Here is a 16,355-nt window from a genome sequence, read left to right on the forward strand (position 1 = left end):
CTTGTCGATAAATTTTGTGGCTTTTGTTTCTTTCCCCGAAGTTAAGGGCAATGCTTATGAATAACTAAGTGCGCAAATTTAGTAAAATAAAAATATATGTTGTCTCGAAAAAACTATCAAAGGACGGATTAGAAAGTAAACTATTGTTTTGTCAAAAATCACATTATAGTACGCTGCGTATAAAGTTTGCAAACACACATATCTTAACAAACTTTATAGTTGGATCCAAGTGTACGGGGATTGAATATGTGACATAGTGGAGATAAGCTTCGGTCTCTCTTGCTTCATGGAAACTTTTGATTCTATCGAAGACACTAGAAAGTGAAAAATGAAAATAGTAATAGTTAATATTTCGATAATGCGTTTGAGGAAAACGAATCATTGATAAAGCATATGTTGTCTTGGCAAAATTATGAAGGGCCGGATTGAAAAATAAAGTTAGTAAACTGTTGTTTTGTTAAAGTCTGTATTTCATTACGTTGTAAACATAAAGAAAGAGAAAGAGGAAGGAGGGCAGAGGAGAATGGGATATTGGATTGGAAGTATTCAAGTATGCAAGAGTCACAAAGAAGAACAGAGAAAGAGAAAATCTGATAATCAAGCCCATTTTTTTGGCAATACCCTTTACTGTTGTAGACTTCAATGGTTCGATTCGATCATTTCATCCCCAGATCCACTGATCTATTAATCCGGAAGGCTACTTTTCTCTTTATTGGTTGATTATGATTACTAATGAATTCAAGCAATATAACTGTTGATATTTAAAAGGGGAGGAATTCCAGTGATACTACAGGAGTAATCTTGATCCTTTTTGGGGGGTCACATAAGAACCAAAAAGAAGCAGAGGAAAGTGTGATTTCTTGGCCTTTTGATCTTCGTCTTGGGCTCACCCCATATTATTTTCTCGGGTATAAGCGTAAACGGTCTCTTGTTGTTTCATGTGCTATCTCTGTGTATTTTGATTTGGGTCTGATTCGGTTTTTCCAAATATTATAAGGAATTTGTCAATTTCTTGGCTAATTATGAACTAGGTCTGTTTCATTTGTTGAATTAACTACTCATAATTAACCACTTAGGATTGGCTTTAGGGTATAGTGTGATAGAGTGTATTAGGGTGTAGGGGTATTTTTGGTAGTTAAATAAGTGTACTTAGTTAATTTTACATTTTGATTAAAATATTATGGTGTACTCAGTTAATTTTAGGATTCGTTTAGTAGCACTCTTATAAGTTTTAAACTAAACTAAATTTACAAATTTATAAATAAACCCAATCCTAGACATGTATTTATAAAAAAACCCAAGTATTATTTAAACATAGAAACACACCCAAAATCAACCCTAAAGTCAACTTTTTGGGTGTGTTTATAAATGGGTTTTGAGTGTGTGTAATGATGGGTTTTGGGTGTGTTTATAAAGTATTTTGGGTGTTGAGTTTTTTTATAATTTCAACCTCCATTTTGGGTGTTTTAGTGAAACTCCCAACTAAATTTGACTATTTTGCATAGATATGACTGGAATAGGATTTTACATAAAAGTTTTAGTTACTTGTGGATGTGTACGGCTAGTTTTTTTTTGTCAACAAAGATATCATGAAAGCCAACCGGCAAAGGCACAAAGGGGAGCCAAACCCAACCAAACAAACAGGACAAACCCAACATACCAAAGAACTAAAAACAAATAGGAAGCAAAAACACCAAAAGAACAAAACAAACGAAAAAACCATACAATAGAATATTACTTGTGGATGTGTACTCAGTTGACTTAGTTGTTGAAAGCGCGAAAGAAATTAATAAGACATACTTTTCTGGTAGAGTTAGAACCGGCTTTAAGATTTTAAGGACTTTGAATGGTTAGCTTCGGAAGACTTTGAAGACGATAAACATCTGTTCACCTTCTTGGCTGCTTCTCTTTGATTCCCTTACTTTTTTTTCGATTCTTTTTTATTCACTTTTTTGTACTTTCTCTAAGTTTTTCATGAGTTGTGCGTCTATAAAAGGAGTTTATAATTTCTTCCCCCTTAATTGTGTGAGAGCCATAATTAAGCATGCATAATCAAAAAACAAAGCTGTGATGGGAATGGAATCGTGGTGGTCGAAGTTTATTTCTGTATGTAGTTTTATTTTGCTATTACTCAATGCCACTCACTGTTTTTTACTTGTACAGAATCAGGCACTTGGCCAGGTTGATGAGTGCTCGGCCTTGCTGCAGTTCAAGGAAAGCTTTGCAATTAACAAGTCTGTTTCTGCAGATCCTCTTGCTTATTCGAAGGTTTCATTTTGGACACGAGAAGGAGATGGGAATCGGAGTAATTGTTGTTCATGGGATGGTGTTGAGTGTGATGAAGACTTTGGCCATGTTGTCGGCCTTGATCTCCGTAGCAGCTGTCTCCATGGTTCTATCAATTCCAGCAACAGTCTCTTCCGCCTTGTTCATCTGCAGAGGCTTGACCTCTCAGATAATCACTTCAATTTCTCTCAAATACCATCAAGATTTGGTCATGATCTTTCTAGTCTAACGTATCTCAACCTTTCAAATTCCGTTTTTTCCGGAGAAATTCCATCAGAAATTTCAAAGCTATCAAAGCTGTCTACCCTTGATCTGTCTTTCAATTCTCTGAAACTGACCAAGGCCAACATGAGAAGCCTGGTTCAGAACTTGACCACCATAAAACAACTTCATCTTAGTGGGGTAGACATATACTCCACTGTGCCTGATTTCTTGGTCAATGCATCTTCTCTCACATCTCTCCAACTTCAATATTGTGGGTTGAATGGGGAATTCCCAATTGGCATCTTCCACCTACCAAACTTAGAGGTTCTGGATGTGTATGGTAACTCAAACCTTACCGGTTCTTTCCCTAACTTTAACAGGAGCAATAATCTCTTGAAGAAATTGAATGTTGCGTTCACAAATTTCTCTGGCATGCTGCCTGCTTCTATCAGAAACCTCCATTCCTTAAATTTGTTGGACATCTCCTATTGTAATTTTTCCCACTATCTTCCATCTTCACTCGGAAACCTTACCCAGCTCAACTACCTTCACATGAGTGGAATATTTTATGACGTTCCAAATAATAATTCCACAGGCCAATTAGTTTCTGAATATTCCTTGTCCTGGATAGCGAGTTTAACCAACCTCCACAGTTTGTCCCTTACGGACACCAAATTCAGGGGAAAATTCCCAAGTTTTGTGGCTAACCTCACGCAACTTTCATTTCTAAACTTGGGTGGTAACGAAATAACTGGTCAAATCCCGTCTTGGCTTATGAATTTGACCCAGTTAACTACTCTATTCCTCGGGAGTAACAATTTGAGCGGAGCAATTCCGAGGTCACTCTTGCAGCTCCAAAATCTTGAAATTCTTGACCTTTCCTATAATAACTTGAGTGGACAAGTTGAGTTTGATCAGTTTTCCCAGCCCAAAAAGTTAAAGGTACTTCAATTATCATACAACAAGTTATCTCTGCAGATCATAACCAATTTGAGTGCTACTATTCCACAGCTTGAATTTCTAGATTTGACGTCATGCAACTTAACAGAGTTTCCAGAATTTTTAAAATATCAATCCGAATTGCGAGATTTATATCTTGGCGACAACAACATTCAAGGGCGAATACCAAAATGGGTGTGGAATGCAACTAGAGAAACTTTGGACACTCTCGACCTCTCTTCCAACTTCTTAACAGGATTTGACCAAAATCCAATCAATCTTCCATGGCAGAATCTATATTCTTTAGATCTCCGGACCAATATGTTACAAGGATCACTGCCAATTCCACCACAATCAATCAGACACTATATGGTCGGTAGCAATCATTACAGTGGAGAAATTTCGCCCTCGTTCTGCAACTTGAATCATTTGGACATTCTTGATTTGTCCAACAACAGCCTGAGTGGCATGCTTCCACAATGTTTGGGGAACTCCAGTGCTCTTGAAATATTGACGATGAACGACAATTCTTTTCATGGCAGTATTCCTCAAATATGTTCAGTCGAAAATAGTTTGAAAATGGTTGATCTGAGTTACAATCAGTTACAGGGAAAAGTACCAAGATCAATGGCCAATTGCACTCGATTAGAGTTTCTTAACCTTAGAAACAATCATATACGCGACATCTTCCCATCTTGGTTAGGGGCACTTCCAGCACTACAGTTTCTCAGTTTGAGGTCTAATGGATTTCATGGCATGATTGGGAAGTATGCAACTAACCATGACTTCCCAAAGTTGTGTATCATTGATTTATCTGACAATAGTTTTTCAGGTTCGTTGCCCTCTAACTACTTAGAGAACTGGAATTCCATGAAATTTGTTGACGAGAGCCAGCAAACTTATTTTCGAGTCACTTCAACTAAATATGCTTATCCATACTCAATCACGACTTTCGCAAAAGGTGTTGAGTTGAAATTTATAGAGACCCCTTACCTTCTTAGATTTATAGATTTCTCAAGTAATAGATTTGAAGGAGAGATTCCAGCAGGTGTCATTGGGAATCTAAGAGGCCTTCTTTTCCTTAACCTTTCCAACAACGCTCTCACTGGTGTCATCCCATCATCTTTATGGAACTTGACGGCTCTTGAATCGTTGGATCTCTCCCGAAACCAGCTCTCAGGAAGGATCCCCAGTAATTTGGCACAACTCACTTTCCTTGAATATTTCAATGTATCCTATAACCATCTTTGGGGTCCTATACCACTTGGCCAACAATTTGGTACATTCCTAGAAGATTCATACCAAGGAAACTCAGGTCTGTGTGGAAAGCCATTGTCGAAGAAGTGTGATAGCTCAATATCGCCACCACCATCAATCTTTGAAGAAGATGAAGATCCCGGGTTTCAAATTGCACTAGATTGGTATGTGGTTCTGCCAGGAGTTGTTAGTGGTCTAATAGTTGGAGTGGTTGCTGGGAACTTTTGGACAAGCAAGAATCATGAATGGTTTTTAGAGAAATTTAGCAGGAAGAGGCAGCCAAGAGGCACACGGGGGAGGAGAGGACACAGAAACTAAGTAGTTATTTTAAATCCATGTTTATCTTGCAGCTGCTGCTGTTGTTGCTTTGAATTCTTGTATGGTGTAATGTAAGCTAAATTCGAATTGAAAAATAAAGTTAGTAAACTGTTGTTTTGTTAAAGTTTGTATTTCATTACTGTTGTTTTGTTGAAGTTTGTATTTCATTATGTTGTGTAAAAGTTTGTGAAATATCAATCTGTTTGATCCCTTTGTTTTTTGATTTGTTGGGGCAAGCGTGTTCTCGGGGTTTTTGTTTGTAGTTTTTTGCTTCTTCTATAAAAAAAAAAAAAAAAAAACTCCACACTTAAATGATAATTCAAATGTGGAGATTGAATCATGACATAGGGGAGAGTTGATTTCCAATACAAAAAAGCACGAGGAGACGAAGAGATATCTTCAAAACAAGAGTAAATGGCAAAGAAGTTAAAAGCATGGAAACGGGGAGAGAGAGAGAGAGAGAGAGGGGTTTTTTACAGGAAAACGACACGAGAGGAATGAGAGGGAATTTTTAATTCAAATTTAATTTGAAATAGGTCAATGGGGTAAAATAGGAATTTTAAAATTTAAGAAGCGTGTTAAACACAACATTTTTTTCCTTCTGGTACCAAGCGTGTCGAACACTACAATGCGAATAATTTTGGTTATTTAAATTTCTGCCTCAGATCAAGTTATCAATAATTTGATTTCGGCCCATTTTTTATTCTTTTGGGGTCAATAATCATAATTTCTCATTTTCCTTGGTCTGAAAAATCACAAATTTAATTTTTTTTTTCTCCCACTAAATCAAAGTTTACCTCCAAAACCAAAAGTTTGTGATTTCCCTCCAAATCTTTCAAACTCAAAACGCTCCATGTCTCTCCATCTCTCTCCTCTCACTATTTATTCTGATCATGAGAGCACTTTCCTTCCTACCTCTCTTCTTCCCTCCCAAAATTTTAAATCCCTTCTCTTTCTGTAACCCTAAATCCATGGCTTCTTTCAAGCCCTCAATTCCCTTGACCAGCGATTCTGCTGCCTCTGTCCCTTCCACCCGCACCTCCGGTGAGGTGCATGTTATCATGGGCCCCATGTTCGCCGGCAAAACCACCGCCCTCCTTCGTCGGATCAAGTCCGAGGGCAACAATGGCAGGTAAATTTCGAATTTTTATGTCTAATCCAAGGTGAATTTGTGGGGATATTGAATAAAGATTGAAGCTTTGGTCCAGGGCAGGTGGATTGATTCTGAATTTTCATTTAATTTTGACAAAGATGAGAAATTTATAGTTTGTTGTTTGTATATTATGTGTAGAAATGTGGCAATGATAAAATCCAGTAAGGATACGAGATATGCTATCGATTCGGTTGTGACGCATGATGGGGCAAAGTTTCCGTGCTGGGCGCTGCCCGATCTGTCATCCTTTAGGCAAAATTTTGGAGGAGAGGCTTATGAGAAGGTAATTTTGGAGCTGTGAAATGCACAACCTTTGTTGGGTTTTTATCAAACTTTCTTTTTCTTTTTTCTAATTATATATGACTGAGTGATGTTTATCTATTTGATTTTGACCTTGATTCCTGTAAAATATGTTGTGATATGCTAAAACATTTTGACGATTTGTTATGAGGAGGTACAGTTGTGTTAGTTATGTACAATTTGATGATCTGTAAAACATGTTGTGATATGCTAAACCTATCTGAGTTTTGAAGGTTGCTCTGTAAGATATGGCAAATCATGAGAAGTGGGTTGACTTAAATTAAAGGAATTATTTCATTGACATAGAATGACTTACTGAAATGAAAGAGTTGGAATTTGTTGTGATGGTTAGCATAGGCCAATGACCTAAGGTCATGGTTAGTGTCTGTGATTTGATACATATGATGTATTCTAATTCCCTTCTCCTTGTTGGGATATGTTGGCAGCTTGATGTCATCGGTATTGATGAGGCTCAGTTTTTCGAGGATCTATATGATTTCTGCTGCATGGCTGCTGATCATGATGGAAAAACTATTATTGTTGCAGGCCTGGATGGTGATTACTTGAGGTGCCTTTCAAATAAACTTTCTAATTTTTTAAGGGGTCTTCTTGCCTGGCAGTTATGCTTGTGTTATTAGCTGCTTTAGTTGGTTTTTGTTTCTCTCTCATTGATGAATGTATGATTATTATTCGCAGGAGGAGCTTTGGCTCAGTGCTTGAAATAATACCTCTGGCTGATACTGTGACCAAGTTGACAGCTCGATGTGAACTGTGTGGCAAACGAGCTTTCTTTACCCTGAGGAAGACAGAAGAGACACGAACTGAACTGATTGCTGGGGCTGATGTCTACATGCCTGTCTGTCGCCAACACTATGTCAATGGACAAGTTCTCATGAAAGCTGCAAGAACTGTTGTGGAGTCTCATAAATTTAAGAGTGACACCTTTCCTGAAGTAGCTGCAGTTGTTTAGTAACAATAGTATATCTTTAGTATATCTTTCACAGCCTATTATGTCTTTGGGTTTGCTATTTATTGTAATCAGGAAATGATTCAGCTTATTGCCTGCTTTTGTAATCTAAACATGGGCGATTTGGACCTAACTTGGAGTGTACTTTGTTGCATCTCTTTTCATTATGTTAATAGACTGAAGTTCGCTTTACAAAACTGCCTCTCTAGGTGTAAGTATCTATCAAAATTTTAACAAGAAATTGTGTTATTTCTTAAAAATTCAAATTTCTCTTTCTTGTGGGATCAATTTGTTAGCCTCCTTAAATTTTTCATTTGCTACTTGTTGAATATATGAACATGTAATTCTATGTGCTCATGGCTGCAAGAATGCACAAAAGCATTAAATTATTCATATATTGATGCCCTGCTTGTATGTGAATGAGCAAACCACTTTTTTCCGGGAAAATTTCACAATAGCAATTATTCTCGCCTTGTATATGATCATTACTGGTTCTGATTTTCATACATCTTTTGCTGATGAGTGTTCTGCTGCATTGGCTTGGGCCATGGGCTGGGCCACCTGGCTTTCTCTTTGGTTTTCTACTTCCAAACAAGGAAATCCGGCGGAAGACCTTCAATAATCGACTGGCATATTTTCTTTGTGAGGCGAAGTTCACAGAACCAATGCAACTTGTCACTTGTCCAAGAGGGTTACTCTTTTTGCTCATTGATCTACTTTCCTTACCATACGATTTCATGCTATGTGCTGTGGTTGAAATTGCCTCTTTTTTCTTTGAAATGCTCTGCCATTGAAGGCTTCGCTTCAAGGACATGAGCTCTTGTTCAAGGTTCTGAATTCTGAAGCTTGTTGACTCGTATTCCTTCCTTGATAACTCAGGTCTCTGATTTACATTGTCCTTTTGTAGCAAGAAGCTCAAGGGTCTGCTGCCTTGCTCTGCTCCATCTACATATGGACTATCTCCTAGATTCTGGCTTTTGGAGTTTGGGCATCTGGAGCTTGAGAGGCTCCCAGAAAACTCTCCACAGTGTACATATCTGAATGAATCTGAGCATTCTTTGAAAGCTTGGTGAGTGCTGATTTGCTGGACAAAAAGTGCCTGGACTATTAAACGTAGCGGCATCAATTCATTTTGAACAGCCTCAATGCATGCCTCTTGTGATAGTTTTTGGCAGTTGAGGTACTTGCAGACTGCCCACTTCTCTTCTTGGGATATATTTGGGTTTGCCTGAAGAACGTAAGATATGTTGGGATGAGAACTGACATCTCTGTTGATCAATTTGTTTGGCTTTTAATTCATGTTAGATTGTTTGAGTTGAAAATGTCTTTTTATTACATATTAACATATCATTTTTTTAAAAAAATTCTGCTAGGAATTAAGTGGAGGCTATAGAATCACATTTTTGGCAGTGTGTAGATTTGATCATAAAGTACTTACCTGTAGGAAGGTGTTCATTGCTCTGTAGAGTTTGTCATGACTCTGTCTGTAGGATATCGGCACTCTTTCGATGAGTTCCATGAATCTTTTAGGCTCCATATTTGGATCAGGAGCTATGTAGGAAAGATATGCATCCCACAATTCTGCAACAATAATTGAATGGCCTGCTGAAAGACTATGGTCTGACTCCATGTTAGATGATACGTATGTTGAAATTATGCTCTCCATTGTAGCCAGCTCCATGCTAGAAGAAATTGACTCAGTTTCACATTTTGGAAAGAGGAAGTCTTCTAGTTGGGCTAAGTGCAACAGATATACAATCTTCTCTTGCAACTTTGCCCTGCTATCGATTCTCAAACCTACTTCAAGGGATCGAGAAAGGATTGCAAAGTAAAATCCGACTGGAATTGATTCGACTAGCCTTCTCTCCCATGGGCAGCAAATCAAGAACACCTTGTAGGATGACTGAAACTTTGTGATCATCCCCAGTTTTCTGACCAGAGTTCTCCCAAAATTGGAGGGTCTTCTTTGAAAGCACCCATTTGTTAGCATAGAAAACAATGATGGGGCTTAAATATTTTTCTTTCATACCTTGTCTTCTCAAGGACCCTATAATCCTTTTAAAGAATCCAAATGGTAGAGCAATCAGATCCTTGATCCAAAGGTCATGACTCATAATCTCCCTCCCTATCTCACAGCTCCAATTTCGGTGTGCTCAATGCCTCCAATGTGAGCACCGGGGTGTCACGTCTTCTCTCTGGATCAAGGATCTCCATGCAAGCCATGAAGGCAAGGCATTCGATGCAGCGGCTCACAATGAGCAAATCTTCGGACCATGGAAGCAAAGTTTGGCACTTTTGGAGTACTATTAGAGTGTCATCCCAACTCTGCATGACCACTTGGTTTAAGTAGAGATCAAAGCGCTCACAGAGGTTGCCAGAGCAGTAATCTTCTGTCATCTCAAGAAACTCTGCTGCACATCTCAGGGCTACAACATTGAATGGATCAATCAATGTGGAGGAGCCATAGATGAACAATGCAATCATCTCAAATGTCTCCGGCCCTCCAGGGAAGTCTGGTGGCAGCTCTAGCTCAGTTGATTCATTCAGTCTTTTCTTGAAATACCCACTCTTTGAAAATAGTGGAAACTGAAGAAGAAAAAAAATCAGTTAAGTGTAAACATTAGGCCAACATTGGACAGTTACTTTCTTGAAAAGAAAAAAAAAGGGTTGTAAGATTCAATCTCTGACCTTGTGGAGGTTGAAGATCTTCCCGAGAACTCGAACGCTAACGGAAACAGGCAAACCGGTCTCTTGGGTCCTGAGACAAAGATTCAAACCTCAGAAACTCAAACAAGAGAGCTTAAAGTCAATGCTGCAAGTTGCTAACAAATGTAAATGAAATGACAGAGCCATGAACCAACAATCTTACTTACCATGACAAAATCTTAATCTTGAGCAAGGCTCCAACGTTCGGTGAAGAGAAAGGACTTGATGAAACAGAACTACCTTTTAATGGGCTTGCAGCTTCCATTGGCAGAGCTCATAAGATTATCTCAGACTGAGATTTACTGAAAGTGAAACTTTGAGAAAGCAATGGCAGTCGATTTTTCTCAAAGCATAGACATGTGCTTTATAACATAATGCTTTTTGCCTGCCCAATTGCCATAAAATGCTCGGAAGTTTGTCTCAATATTCAAAGAAAATTAAAATAGAGTATAGTATACAACTATACACACAAGGCTTCTAGAATTGGCAAACCAGTGGAATCACATAGAAGAATGATTGAATTAAAAGATGTGGTTTTAAAATTTTAATCAAGACATTGTGTAACACACACATTCGTGCAGCTATTTTCTTTTTCTAGTCAAAGTCAAATGCACACGAGTGAAACCCTCTCAATGTCCAAATTTTAAGGCTTCAAAAACGTTCTCGAGTGCTGAGCAGTTGAATTCTTGGTGCTACCAGTCACTAGAATATGGTAATTCTCCACTCCTTTCCATGTCATAGGCTTGCACAACAAGTTTTCTGTCTATGCATGTATGTGACCCAAACTAGCACACCATCAAATTGAATGCAAATCCTAACCGTCCAATTGGACTTTCCTTTTGTACCGATTAATTAGATTAGATCATTCATTTTCTCAACATCTTGGCTTAGCTTCTCCCCGTCGTGAGTTCAAATCTCACGAACGACAATTGTTGATCAGAAAGGTAAAAGAAAAAAAAGACCCCACAATATATGAGGAAGGCCATGTACCCATGAAAACTCTAGTTAGAAGAGGTGGGATGAGAAGTCATGGAGATTTGCAAAGGATGTGTTGGGAAATTGAGAAGGGAAGAATGAGGCAATGTAAATTGGTAAACTAGTTGAGAGGAAATGATTAAAATATGATAAAGGGAGAAGATGAATTGCGGGCGAAGCGTTGTGTTTACGTATTATGTGGCATAACAAACACCCAAGACGGCACGGCTTCTGATTGTTGTCAATATTCTGGTGCTTTGGATGCTTTCTCCCAACAACCCCCAATCCCCAAAATTACTTTTACTTTGTATTTCCATGCAACTTTATACTTCATTATATTATATATAGTATATCTGTGTGTGTATATAATACTAAATACATAACATGTTAGACAGTCAATCTGACCGTCCAATAGGTAAATTCATGTTTGAGTGTGCGGTCCTGATTACAATTGCGTGTATACAATTGTCGTCTAAACAAATATCTTATAGCATAGAGGAAGACAGCAAATTGTCATGGACTGAACTGAAGTACCAGCTAAGCTATGATCCTTTTTGCTCAAGCAATACATTCCCTTAAAAGCTGCGGATAAATAAAGGGAGTTTCACTAAAACACCCAAAATGGATGTTGAAATTATAAAAAAATCCAACACCCAAAACACTTTATAAACACACCCAAAACCCATCATTACACACACTCAAAACCTATTTATAAACACACCCAAAAAGTTGACTTTGGGGTTGATTTTGGGTGTGTTTCTATGTTTAAATAGTGTTTGGGTTTTTTTATGAATACATATGTAGGATTGGGTTTATTTATAAATTTGTAATAAATATAATGGTTTTTTTGAGATTTTCTATTTAAACCCCGCACTTCTCTTTGTTCACCCCAATACTTAAATAATTAAGCTGTAAGTTTTATTATTGTATAAAAAGACAAAAAGGTCATCCAACTTAATAATTAACCCTAGTACATCTATACACACACCCCACCACTCTTTATATTAAGTTTTAAAAACCTCCTTCCAACTTCATGTTTACAAACTCTCTCTCTCTCTCTCTCTCAACTCAAAAATACCAAAGTGTTAGAATTTCAGTTACAGTTCTTGAAGAGAGGTAAAGTTGTTCTCTTTTCTAGAAAATATTAAATTTCTGATTTGTGGTTTCATTTGTTTGTGTTTTTTTTTTGTTGAGAACAAAGAAAATTGTGGGATTTAAATAAAAAATCTCTTTTAGTTTTTATTTTTTTAGTTTGGGGTGTATTTAAGGGTAGTTTGGGAAGATAGTGGGGTTTTCTTAGAAATTGTGAAAATTTAAATTAAAAGTTGGGGTGAACTTAGAACATGGGGTGAACTAAGAGAAGTGTGGGGTTTAAATAGAAAATCTCTTTTTAATCTGTCAAGGGATCGCTGTAATATTATTCTCAATGAGAAACTTTTATGTTTTTATTTTCATGAGATGCAAATTCTATGTGAAAACTCCGAAAATCTCAGGGGTGTTAGTGTAAATAACCATGGGAAGAAAGGTAAGTGAACACTCCACTGATTTTATTTTACCAGTATGAGAGAGAGAGAGAGAGAGAGAGAGAGCTATTGCTAAAGCAGTCTCATTGAATTTTTCATAATATTCTCAAAATATTTTTGTTTTTAATACAAATTCAACTACACAGCATTACCAATATCTCTATTACTAGAATCTACATTACAGATGTCACAGAGAGAGAGAGAGAGAGAGAGTCTATAGGTATATACTTGAACAGAAACACCATGGATCAGTTGTGATGGTTCAGAAATGAGAGCCAAACCCCTAGATCATCATCAAATGAGGTCTCTAAAAGATCATTAATGTCGAAAAGCCATCAGAGGATTAGTTCAATCTCTTCAATATTGGATTTGGGTTCAGACAAGAAAGGGTCCTTGAGAAGATCAGAGGCACTAGGTCTTGCCCTTGGTTGGGCTATGGATTTCTCAATGAACGCCTTCACCTCTGGATCAGTCACCTTGTTCAAGCCTTCAGGCTTAATACCGGCCGTGACCTTCTTGTATATCTTGGCAACAGAGTCACATTCACTGTATGGTATCTCCATTGTCACCATCTCCAGCAAGCACATCCCAAAGGAGTATATGTCCACCATCTCTGTATAGTCCTCCTCGTATAGCTCAGGTGCCATATACTCAGGTGTCCCTAAAATCGAATGTGCTTCATGGTTCTTACCAACTATTGCTGCAAATCCCAGATCACCAATTTTCACCTATAAATCAAATGCATAATGGTTCAGGCAGGGCCAGAAACTTATGAAAAGGTTCATGAAAAAAGGATAGACCTGAATTAGGATATTGGATTTGCATTCCTATAATATTAATTAGGAAATTCTACATGAAGTGGGGATATAAATTCTAAATTTTGTAGTTCACACCAGATATTCAACTCTTCAATCAAAACATGCAAGGCTCTTTGGGGGTTCAGAAAAATGGATGTACCCCAAAATCACTAAGGACTATATGATGATGCAGAGTAGAATGTAAATATAGAAATGCTGCAACATCACAAGAATAGGATGGAAAAGTCTGTTTAGTGGAAACATAGAGAAATCCAACCTCATCTTACTGGCATGCGCTACTCAGATTGATTTTCCATCTGAACAAAATAGGCCTAAATAATTACCCCAAAACCCTCATCTAACTTATCACTTCGTGTTCTTCAAGTTTACATGAAAACACTATCAAAGATTTGGATTGCATGACCCTAAAAATAAATTGCCTATTGTTAGCTATATATATTAACTCCGATTTGGGAATAGCAGAGCAATTTCATTAGTCCAAACAGATTATAAAATTCATACTGACGAAAAAGAGAGCGACCCAATTTATGCTCACAGAAATCAGGAGAAACAAGTTGATCCAACTTACGAGTTATAATTACCTGGCCAGTGTTCCCATTGATGAAGATGTTGCTGCAATTGAGATCTCTGTGAATGATGCATGGCTCATGTGTATGGAGGTATTCCAATCCCTCAAGCACCTGTCTTGACCACTTCTTCAAAGCCCTAATAGACACATGGCGATGCTTCTTCCTGTATTGCCTCAGGTTTCCAGATGTGCACACCTCAGTGATGAAATTCAAAGTGTTGTGCGCCTCATCCTTCCAAACACTGTAACAAACAATGATATACTTGTTCTTCAATGTGCTCAATAGCTTAACCTCTGAGTAAAGCCGGTTTATGAGAGTTGGATCTTCACTGAAAGTCCTCAAGCGGACCTGATTCCAGGCCACCTCTGTACCTTCCTCCTGATCAAAAGCCCTATAAACCTTCTTCACAGCACCATGACCAAGGAGATCATCATACCGCCCAAACCGCCCAGTTGGATCAACCTCCACAAATGGCTCAGTATCTCGATCAGACGTGTTTGAGTTCTCGATTGGCATCTTCAAAGATCAATCTGATGAGGTAAAGAACCAGTTAAAGCTCTAAATAGCTATACCCTTCACAAGGGACTTCAAAGACAATTCACCCAAATGATCCAAACAGAAACAGAATAGAACACTAGTCCTACTGCTGTGATGCATGAGAACTAATTAACTCTAAATTTTCCAGCAAATGAGTAACAAATAAAATAATAATAAAATAAAAAAAAGATCTGAATGAAGAAATGCAAATGCCACCCGACGCGTTCCGCAGAGAAAATTAATTTCTGATTATTATTATCACAACTTGAGTTTCAGCAGCAAAACTGAAGAAGGAATTTTAACCATCACTCTCTACACAGATACACAGGGTCATACAACTATACTGCAAAATCATCAACAGGTAATCAGAAAATTAAGCCAAAAAAGAACAGTTAGAAATTGTAAGGCGAAGTAAGAAGGCTCAACTGAATTTCAATAGTAAGGTAAAGAAAGATAGCTCCAACTGAATCTTGATTCTTTCTAATTACAGAACTACGTTTTCAGTTACATAATTTCAATCTCATTCATGCACAATTATACATGCAGAAACAAACGGAGATAAACTATCAGAACACAAATCAAGCACACAGTAAAACAGAAAACAAAATCACAAAATCACTACCAAATAAAAAATAAAAAGAAGTCTGATTACTACAAAATTAAGCACCGCGTAAAGAAACAAGTTTCTGAGGGTTACATAACCAAATTACACACTTGTGTGCGTGCGTATGTGTATGTATGAATGTAAACTGCCAAGAAACGCAGAGTTTTGAGAACTACATACCAAATCAGTGAAGAAAATCAGAGCGAAAGAAGGAGAAGAAAGGCTGAAATTGAAGCGCTAATCATGCTGAAGATGATTTGAAATCCAATTCTTAGAAAGATCGTCAGAAACTGCAAGTGCTAAATGTATCAAATAGATTCTTATGCACGCTAAGCAACGATTACAGCTCTCAATTTCTCATACATACATACATACATGCATGCATACATACATACTACCTGCACTTCAAGAAAGAGAGAAGAGAGAGAGAGAGAGAGAGAGAGAGAGAGAGAGAGTACCTTGAGATTCTTTGGTAAACGCGAATAACAGGGAAGCTCTGCGAAGCGAAGAGAGAGAGTGAGAGAAAATGGTGGTAAAGGGACGGCTCTATTTATAACTGCATTGAAGCGGGATCAGTTTCTACTAACGACGTCGTTTCGTAGATCGAATAACGACTTCAGCTTCGCTTTTCTCAGCTGTTTTTTCTGGTCAAGTTTATCAGCTGTTCGTATCGAGAATATAAAGAAGGTTACGCTGTTAGAGATTTTATTCTTTCTTTTTATTTTATCTTTGTTTATTTATGTATTATTTTGGTTGCTTTTCAATTATGAGAAGAAAAATTCTTTCCAAATTTCGATAAAAACTCCTACATTCCTACCAATAACAATTTCACATGTGTGTAAATGTTTTTCCTTTTAAGTTTTTTATAAATTATTTTTATACATATGTCAAAATTTGATTGGCAGGAAGAGGAAATATCTCATTACGCCCTGTCAAACAAGTATTCAATTTGGTCAATTAGCAAATAATGTTCAAATTTGTTAAACATTTTGGTAATTTTTTTGGCATTATTGTGCAGACATAGAAGAATCTGTTGGCATGTGAAGCTTGTGAAAGTACCCAACTGTAAAAGTCGATGGCTGGTCCATGAAGAAGTCGAAAACAAATCAAAGAGCTCTCATGATGGTCAAGCAGACAGAGTAGGTAATAAAAGTAAAATGAAAGAAGTGAGTGACCAAATTAAAAGAGCCTCCCTTACT

The 16,355-nt window shown here is 37.4% G+C and overlaps 4 protein-coding genes across 5 annotated transcripts; 2 read left to right on the forward strand and 2 right to left on the reverse strand.

The window, feature by feature from the left end:
• Nucleotides 1–2,039: 2,039 nt before the first annotated feature.
• On the forward strand, nucleotides 2,040–5,063 carry LOC103329272 (receptor-like protein 7). The gene has a single exon (XM_089049620.1). It carries the CDS (start codon nucleotides 2,071–2,073, stop codon nucleotides 5,002–5,004), a length of 2,934 nt encoding a protein of 977 aa, XP_088905746.1. The 5' UTR covers nucleotides 2,040–2,070; the 3' UTR covers nucleotides 5,005–5,063.
• Nucleotides 5,064–5,847: 784 nt separating this feature from the next.
• TK1A (Thymidine kinase) lies at nucleotides 5,848–7,621 on the forward strand. The gene is made up of 4 exons (XM_008231651.2): nucleotides 5,848–6,136; nucleotides 6,296–6,440; nucleotides 6,904–7,025; nucleotides 7,154–7,621. The coding sequence occupies exons 1-4, from the start codon at nucleotides 5,898–5,900 to the stop codon at nucleotides 7,425–7,427; spliced, it is 780 nt and encodes a 259-aa protein (XP_008229873.2). The 5' UTR covers nucleotides 5,848–5,897; the 3' UTR covers nucleotides 7,428–7,621.
• Nucleotides 7,622–7,825: 204 nt separating this feature from the next.
• On the reverse strand, nucleotides 7,826–10,520 carry LOC103329225 (Phototropic-responsive NPH3 family protein). Its single transcript, XM_008231652.2, is given in 7 exon segments — nucleotides 7,826–7,980; nucleotides 7,983–8,652; nucleotides 8,863–9,273; nucleotides 9,275–9,571; nucleotides 9,573–10,010; nucleotides 10,113–10,182; nucleotides 10,298–10,520. Coding segments are annotated over 7 exon segments (2,055 nt in total). The 5' UTR covers nucleotides 10,396–10,520; the 3' UTR covers nucleotides 7,826–7,909.
• Nucleotides 10,521–12,685: 2,165 nt separating this feature from the next.
• On the reverse strand, nucleotides 12,686–15,804 carry LOC103329226 (putative serine/threonine-protein kinase WNK11). Of its 2 annotated transcripts, XM_008231654.3 has the most exons (4): nucleotides 15,615–15,804; nucleotides 15,337–15,446; nucleotides 14,028–14,545; nucleotides 12,686–13,356 (listed from the first exon to the last, which is right to left on the reverse strand). In XM_008231654.3, exons 3-4 carry the CDS (start codon nucleotides 14,529–14,531, stop codon nucleotides 12,964–12,966), a joined length of 897 nt encoding a protein of 298 aa, XP_008229876.1. In that variant the 5' UTR covers nucleotides 14,532–14,545; nucleotides 15,337–15,446; nucleotides 15,615–15,804; the 3' UTR covers nucleotides 12,686–12,963. The 2 variants fall into 2 exon arrangements, with proteins under 2 accessions (XP_008229876.1, XP_008229875.1); XM_008231653.3 differs by lacking the exon at nucleotides 15,337–15,446.
• Nucleotides 15,805–16,355: the final 551 nt, after the last annotated feature.

This window comes from Prunus mume, linkage group LG4 (assembly GCF_029339155.1).
Source record: "Prunus mume cultivar Tortuosa linkage group LG4, ASM2933915v1, whole genome shotgun sequence".
In the NCBI taxonomy this organism is placed as follows: domain Eukaryota; kingdom Viridiplantae; phylum Streptophyta; class Magnoliopsida; order Rosales; family Rosaceae; genus Prunus; species Prunus mume.

Coding starts and splice junctions, on each gene's coding strand:
- LOC103329226 (XM_008231653.3), bottom strand. CDS start 14,531: ATGCCAATCGAGAACTCAAACACGTCTGATCGAGATACTGAGCCATTT. Junction 13,357..14,027: donor TCAATGGGAACACTGGCCAG/GTAATTATAACT, acceptor TTTGATTTATAG/GTGAAAATTGGTGATCTGGG.
- TK1A (XM_008231651.2), top strand. CDS start 5,898: ATGAGAGCACTTTCCTTCCTACCTCTCTTCTTCCCTCCCAAAATTTTA. Junction 6,137..6,295: donor TCCGAGGGCAACAATGGCAG/GTAAATTTCGAA, acceptor TATTATGTGTAG/AAATGTGGCAATGATAAAAT. Junction 7,026..7,153: donor CTGGATGGTGATTACTTGAG/GTGCCTTTCAAA, acceptor TATTATTCGCAG/GAGGAGCTTTGGCTCAGTGC.
- LOC103329272 (XM_089049620.1), top strand. CDS start 2,071: ATGGGAATGGAATCGTGGTGGTCGAAGTTTATTTCTGTATGTAGTTTT.